This window comes from Helianthus annuus, chromosome 4 (assembly GCF_002127325.2).
Source record: "Helianthus annuus cultivar XRQ/B chromosome 4, HanXRQr2.0-SUNRISE, whole genome shotgun sequence".
Classification (NCBI taxonomy): Eukaryota; Viridiplantae; Streptophyta; class Magnoliopsida; order Asterales; family Asteraceae; genus Helianthus; species Helianthus annuus.
Genome location: NC_035436.2, coordinates 80,709,145 through 80,716,405, shown reverse-complemented (window position 1 = coordinate 80,716,405; position 7,261 = coordinate 80,709,145). Strand labels below are relative to the sequence as shown.

The 7,261-nt window shown below is 36.4% G+C and overlaps 2 protein-coding genes across 3 annotated transcripts; one reads left to right on the top strand and one right to left on the bottom strand.

Annotated features, from left to right (window-relative positions):
- The first annotated feature begins 331 nt into the window (after positions 1 to 331).
- Positions 332 to 6,717, top strand: LOC110898253 (cell division protein FtsZ homolog 2-2, chloroplastic). Of its 2 annotated transcripts, none has more exons than XM_022145013.2 (8): positions 332 to 533; positions 1,796 to 2,382; positions 2,467 to 2,766; positions 2,863 to 2,953; positions 3,028 to 3,152; positions 4,169 to 4,261; positions 6,122 to 6,187; positions 6,307 to 6,717. In XM_022145013.2, exons 2-8 carry the CDS (start codon positions 1,813 to 1,815, stop codon positions 6,424 to 6,426), a joined length of 1,365 nt encoding a protein of 454 aa, XP_022000705.1. In that variant the 5' UTR covers positions 332 to 533; positions 1,796 to 1,812; the 3' UTR covers positions 6,427 to 6,717. The 2 variants fall into 2 exon arrangements, with proteins under 2 accessions (XP_022000705.1, XP_022000707.1); XM_022145015.2 differs by having other exon boundaries at positions 6,122 to 6,247.
- LOC110898254 (probable steroid-binding protein 3) lies at positions 4,772 to 5,262 on the bottom strand. The gene has a single exon (XM_022145016.2). It carries the CDS (start codon positions 5,205 to 5,207, stop codon positions 4,905 to 4,907), a length of 303 nt encoding a protein of 100 aa, XP_022000708.1. The 5' UTR covers positions 5,208 to 5,262; the 3' UTR covers positions 4,772 to 4,904.
- Positions 6,718 to 7,261: the final 544 nt, after the last annotated feature.

The window sequence follows — 7,261 nt, the reverse complement described above, 5'->3', positions numbered from 1 at the left end:
ACCGTCAATCTAACCGTATAAACCAAAGTAACTAACCAAAAACCGATTGGTTAATAAAATAGACTAACCGATGACTTTGATGACATTGATTTCGGCTTCAGTTGAGGATAATAACCGAACTTATCGAACCATGCACAACACAATAAAATGGATTACCCGATTATTTTGCTTTTAATATATATCTTACAATGATGCTACAAGATATATTATATGAATATAAAACTATCAAAAACGAGTATCGCAATATGATGTGTTGCTCCCCTTTATCGCACGGATATCCTACTAGTAGATTTATAAGCAAAATAAGATGTCAATTTTGGCCGTTTGGGCGATAAGAACCATCTATCATACGATAAATATTATTTCTTGATCACTTTTCACGATCCATTTCACTAATAAACACTACAATTAACAAACCATAACATCTTCGATTACGAAAACAACCTAAAGATTACGACCCACTTCTTTTCACACATCGTTTCTTCTCTGCATATTTCTCCATCTTTGCGGCTGCTCCACCGCCGCTATCTCAGGTTTCGATATTGTTCTCGCACTTTCTTACATACCCAATTGAGTTTATGTGTTTCTGTACAAAACCCATTTCGCAATTTGGGTTTCTTCGTTTTGTTTTGAAGTAGTTTATGTTTAGGGTTCTTATGTTTGCATTTACTCAGTTGTTGGTACTTTTAGTTTAGTTATTATGGTGGGTTTTTTTAATGGTTTATCATAATTGTTTATGCTACATTTTACCCATGTTTAGTTGATTTTGTTGTGGTGATTTGGTTGTAGTTAATCGGATTATGGACTTTTAGGGGAGTGTATATATGTATGTGTCTTAGATTTGTCTTGGCGCATTAGGTTTTCGGTATACTTTTGTTTGTGTTAGCTTCAGCTTTGGTACACGTAGTTTCAAGAGGGTTAGTGCTACCTTTTGTTGTCTGTTCGCCGTTTTGTCGGTTGCTAGTATAGTTTACTCACCACTATATGCTAACGGTAGTTTGCTACTATCATTGTTAGCTATGTTGTCAAAAGCGCACACTTGCCTGATAGGCACATTCTTAGGAACGCAGGCACATTTTTGGGACTAGTTGTGGCCAAGTTCCCACCGAAAATCGTCTGAACGGTTTGAAACAATTACACTATTTCTAAACAAGCTTGGAATCAACCTGAACAACCTAAACAAGCCTAACACATGTCTACTACTCACTACTCACTTACTCAGTATATCCCACCAATAGCAAAGCTAAGGTAGAGTCTGAGGAGGGTAGATGTAGACAGCCTTACCTCTACCCCGTAGGGATAGAGAGACTGCTTCTAGTGAGACCCCCAGCTTGATTGTAGTTTTGTATCAAGCCTTGGACCTAAGACACATAACACTCAAACAATCGGGACAAAGACTGATTGGTGCATGTACCCCCGGGTCTTTCAGCTATCAACGTCACCACATGATGCATGATTAACACATGTCTAAAATGCCTAAAAATGGCTTAGTTTTTACGCTACGCACCTTGCTTCAAAAAGCCCTCAGCTTTTTAAGCACCTTTGACAACATAGATTATTAGTACATATTGTATGTTGTTGGCTTGTTGCTTTGATTCCCTTAGCCACATTTATGTTATTCGGAGCCAGGGTCTCTGAGGGCGTTCACCTCTCTATCCCTGGGGTAGAGGTAAGGTTTGCCCTCATCCCACCCTCCCCTGACCCTACACATAGTTATGCTATCAGTGAGATTTTACTGGGTACGTTTGTTTGTTTGTTTGTTTCTTTACCCAACTTCTTGTTTTGTGAGAAACAGGTACTGAAGAACTCTAAATGGCAACATGTATACCAGCGTCATTGATTCCGATAGATGCTCGGAGTTCGATGGGGGTATTGACTGTTTTTGGTGGGAGAGTAAGATCCTTAAAGATAAATCGTGGGTTTTCGAATTCAAGCTACAAGATTGCTTATAAACCTCAAATTAAATGCATGGCGAATTCACACAACATCAATCAGTTTAACAACAAAGATCAGATTTTCAAGCTCCACCCTGAAGTCTCAACAATTAATCCCAATGTTACTGAGATTTTGAGAGATTTACCGAGTTCTGATGATTATAACGGGGCTAAGATTAAAGTAATCGGTGTTGGAGGAGGTGGGTCGAATGCTGTTAATCGCATGATCGAGAGTGCGATGACGGGTGTTGAGTTTTGGATTGTAAATACAGATGTTCAAGCCTTGAGGTTGTCCCCTGTTTTCCCTGAACAACGATTGCAAATCGGGGAAGAGTTGACCCGTGGGCTTGGTGCTGGTGGTAACCCGGATGTCGGTATGAATGCCGCAAAAGAAAGCAGAGAATCTATCGAAGAAGCTGTTTATGGTTCGGATATGGTTTTCGTGACCGTAAGTTTATAATTTTATGCTTTGTAGATGCATATGGTTATTGAATATTGATGTTTATAACCGTTTTCTTTTTTTTTTCTGCAGGCGGGAATGGGTGGCGGAACAGGTACAGGTGGGGCCCCTGTAATCGCAGGGGTTGCAAAGTCAATGGGCATATTGACCGTTGGTATTGTGACAACTCCGTTCTCATTTGAGGGACGAAGAAGAGCAGTTCAAGCACAAGAAGGAATTGCGTCTTTAAGGGAAAATGTTGACACTCTTATTGTAATTCCAAATGACAAATTATTAACTGCGGTTTCTCCATCTACCCCTGTAACCGAAGCTTTTAATCTGGCTGATGACATCCTTAGACAAGGTGTTCGTGGTATCTCAGACATAATCACGGTACGATGTTCATGATATTATTATTTTTATTTTTAATATTTTTTTCTTTTTAGTTTTGTTTGTACGTTAAATGAGTTTGTTAGCATAAACTTGCAGATACCGGGATTGGTTAATGTTGATTTTGCTGATGTACGAGCGATTATGGAAAATGCAGGGTCGTCATTAATGGGGATAGGAACTGCAACAGGTTAGTAGAAAAAACTATTTTGGATTTTTATTTTTGTACATTATTTCATTTATCTTGTGTATGTTGGTTGATAGGGAAGACAAGGGCACGTGATGCTGCATTGAATGCGATTCAATCACCTTTGCTAGATATTGGTATCGAGAGGGCTACAGGGATTGTGTGGAATATAACCGGTGGTAGTGATTTGACATTGTTTGAGGTATCTCTCTCAACACACATATGTATCTGTATCTATACATTCAGTGTTGTAAGAATCGCTAGGCGCTAGTCAGGCGGCGTGGTACAGACTAGCAATTAATCAGGATTACTCGAAATTAATCGGATTGAGTTTTTTATATGTAATTTTTAGTTGTATATATACACACACACATTTTTATATGTAGTATTTTAAAGTAGACATGTTTTAACCCCTCATTGTCCCATGTTTTTAAGTAACTGGAAGAAAATTATATGGTTTGGTCGAAATTTGGCCGACTTCTTGCCAAAATTTGCCCAGAATAGGACCGCGATTGACTGCCTAGCGATTAATCGGCATTCGGCCATTAATCGGTGAACCTCCGATTAGTGATTAATCGGAGACTAGTCGGGATTTTTACAACATTTAGCTATATGAAAAGACTGTAGGGGCTTGTTCAATACATAACCAGTATAAGTATAGAGCCAAAATAAGCACTTGTATCACATGTAGTGGTAGAAAGGAAGATATGTGGTTATGCGGTGACCTTAAGTAATCACATTAAAAGCAATAGGTATAGGTTCTTATGCGGTTTTCATAGTGCTTATGCGTTTCATCGTTACAATTTTGTGGCCTTGCCCTTCAAATACAGGTAACTTTGGTTCTTTCACAGTGGGGAGGGGGGGGGGGCAACTTTTTTTAGTAAGGTTATTTAGCAGGTTTTAGGCATTAAAAGTACACTTTGGACAACTTACGATATGTTTGACCCATCTTTTTATGAGTTCACATCAATTAAAAATAAGACAAAAAAAAGTTCAAAGAAAAGATTATGAAATCTAAAATTGACAATCGTTCCTGCGTAAAAAAAGGTTCGTGTTATGTTTTGTTTGTGTGTTGCGGTAAGTTTAAGTTCAAAGAAAAGGTTTGTGAATTGTGACTTATAAAGTGACAAAATAGGAAAACTTTATATATCAATATTAGTGTTATGTTTTGTTTGCTACCATTTTATACTGATGGTGTCTTAAATGTCACCTTGAAAGGTGAATGCTGCAGCCGAGGTCATATATGATCTTGTGGATCCAAGCGCAAACTTGATCTTTGGAGCGGTCATCGACCCATCAATAAGTGGTCAAGTAAGTTTACTCTTCTATTAATAAAATTCCGAATTTGTTTATTTATCTATATTTAATGCCACCAACCTTTGCCTATGGTGTATGTCTAGAGGTGGTAATATTGACCTATGTGCTTATAATGGGTGATTAGAATTATGGTTGGTAATATAAAAATGAGTTAAATGCCCGGATAGTCCTTGTGTTTTGCCTTTTTTTCACCTTTAGTCCCTAACTTTCTAAAATTACAGCTATAGTCCCCAACTTTTTCAATTTCGTTCCCGGATAGTCTCTGGCGCGGATGGAGGTTAGTCTTTTCAGTTAAATGAGTGTGAAATGACCTAAATACCCTTACTATTAAAAAATAACATTTAAATCAATAACCACCTTCAATCCAAGCACTCCTCTTCTTCCTCATATTCATCTTCAATCCAAACACACCTCTTCGTCTTCCAATTTGATTCGACAATACCAGAAACACAATGTATCTAAATCTATCCGTACACAAACATTTAAAACTTCACATGAATCACTAACAGTAAAACACACAAATTCTTATTCAAACCCTGAGATGGTAACACACATGAATCAGGGTTCAATCCAACTTCTTTTACATAACATTTATAAACGACAAACAATAATAAAGTAGTTTATAGGAAACAAACAGTTATGGAATTAAGCAGAGAGAGAACCAACAATTAGCTTCGAATTTCTTTTCCCAATCAGCAAGAACACCCAGCTCCTTTTCGGTGAGTCCGTCAAGCGATCCGATGACATCTTCATCGTTCTTGCTCATCTTCGCTAGGGCCCGGCTAGCATCTTTGCCGGCGAAGAGGGCGTAGGAGCCGCCGGGACCGTAGAAGGACTTACCGGTGCTCACGTCGAAGATGCGACCCTTGACGCTGATGTAGATGGGTTTTGATGGATCTGTGCCGTCGTATTGCTTTAGCTGATCATGTGTTAGCTCCATTAGTTTTTCAAGATTTTGGTGGGTTTGAGTCGTGTTTTAATACGATCGATGTGGTTTTAGGGTTCTACAGTTGTATGGATAAAAAGTTTTAAAAGCAAGGGCATTATAGTAATTTCACACCAACTTAACTGAGAAAAGTAACCCTTGTCTGTGTCAGGGACTATCCGGGAACGAAATTGCAAAAGTTGGGGACTATAGCTGTAATTTTAGAAAGTTAGGGACTAAAGGTGAAAAAAGGGCAAAACACAAGGACTATCCGGGCATTTAACTCTATAAAAATTTAGATGAAAAGGAATAGGTCAAAAGTCTCGCAAAGTGTGTTGTTAATGCATACAATCTACGATTACTGTATTTATATATTTTTTAATCATACTCGACACAATTATTTTAAAAAAATTCTTTTATTCATAAAAAAATGCTTGAAAATTGGTTGTCAAGTCAATTCGACCTATTTCGTCATACCACAATTTTATGTTTTGGTCCTATTTTCCGCCAGTAATTTATCATCCATGAGTTATTTGCATGTATATTGTCAAGTTTATGTCATACAACAATTTTATGGTTGTCCAAGTTAATTTTATGTTTTAGTCCTATTTTCCGACAGAAAGGATATAAATGTATGTCATTAATTTTGAAATGAGTATATTGGATATTATGATTTTTATTTGGATAAATATGATATAATATGAAGTTTTGAGTGGGATATATGAAATTATCCCTTCTATTTTTCCTTCATTTTGTTGCAAAAATGATGCTTTCTTTGCAACAAAAAAAAACGCCAAATACGATGGTTAAACTGACCACGCCTCTTAAGATTTTATACAAGAACTAACTTCCATCATATAACCAATATGTTTATATCAACTCAATTGGCTGCAAACAAAAATCTATAAGCCGGCTTTTTCTTGCCTCAGGTTAGCATAACTCTTATAGCAACCGGATTCAAACGACAAGAAGAAAGTGACGGGCGGACCCCCCAGGTATCACTTCAAGCTCCAAGTAAATGGCAGAATTCTGATTTGTAGGAAACTTAAGGGCAGGTTGGTAATTTTACAACAATATCTAAGTCAACTGTATCATAAACTTGGTCAAAATGCAGGGTGGTCAAGCAGACGTGGTTGGAATGAATCGACGGTCTCCAGCCTTCACAGAAGGTGGCTCGGTTGAAATCCCAGAGTTTTTAAGGAAGAAAGGGCGGTCGCGCTACCCTCGAGCATAATGTGGTCGTTTAACCTTTTTGCCCTTATGATATACTAAGTATGGTTTTGTAGGTAGAAGATTGTTGCCATTATATGCAACAATTGTTTTACCAATAAAAGGTTCATAGTAGATGGTAACTATATTACTTGTAGCCAAGATTGTTTAAATTAGAGGTTTAGAGTTATTATTACTTGTATAATAATTATAGTTGGTTGCTTGGTGTGCAAGAATGGAAAGAGTCCTTGATTTTTACACTTTTACTGACTGTTACATGTAAAATCCTTTTATTTAGTTTTATTTTATTAGTAAATTATTAAAATAAAATTAGTCACTGTTTGTAGAATTATTGTTGATTTTGATTTATCCTCATGCATTGATGGTAAGAGAAAGAAGTGGTAGAGAGGAGGGTTGCAAGATATTTTTATAAAATTTTGGGGACAAGAATCTTCACAAAGTAGTTGAAAAGACCACCTCACATAATATTTTCCCGTTGTCAATACTCATTTTAATGGTTTTAGTTATTTTAAATTATTTAACTTTATGGTTCACTTAAAAAGTTCAACTTACACCTTTGAATATAACTTTAAACTAGGTTATAACCCCGTGTATTACACGGGTTGAGTAAATAAATTTATATACTAAATAATAAAACATTATATCTTTAAAAACTTCCTTTATTGCACGGGTTGAATAAATATAATTTTATATATTGAATAATAAAAAGTTATATATATGAGAACCATATTGTACGGGTTGAATTAATGTTTTATATACCAAATAAAAAAAATTATATCTTTAAAGCCACATGTATTACACGTGTTGAATAAATGTAATATTGTTTACCAGATAATAAA

Bases quoted from the DNA above. Each gene is read 5' to 3' on its own strand.
- LOC110898254 (XM_022145016.2), bottom strand. From the start codon at position 5,207: ATGGAGCTAACACATGATCAGCTAAAGCAATACGACGGCACAGATCCA.
- LOC110898253 (XM_022145013.2), top strand. From the start codon at position 1,813: ATGGCAACATGTATACCAGCGTCATTGATTCCGATAGATGCTCGGAGT. The intron at 3,153-4,168 runs GTATCTCTCTCA...TCACCTTGAAAG, and splicing joins GTGATTTGACATTGTTTGAG to GTGAATGCTGCAGCCGAGGT. The intron at 4,262-6,121 runs GTAAGTTTACTC...TTCTTGCCTCAG, and splicing joins ACCCATCAATAAGTGGTCAA to GTTAGCATAACTCTTATAGC.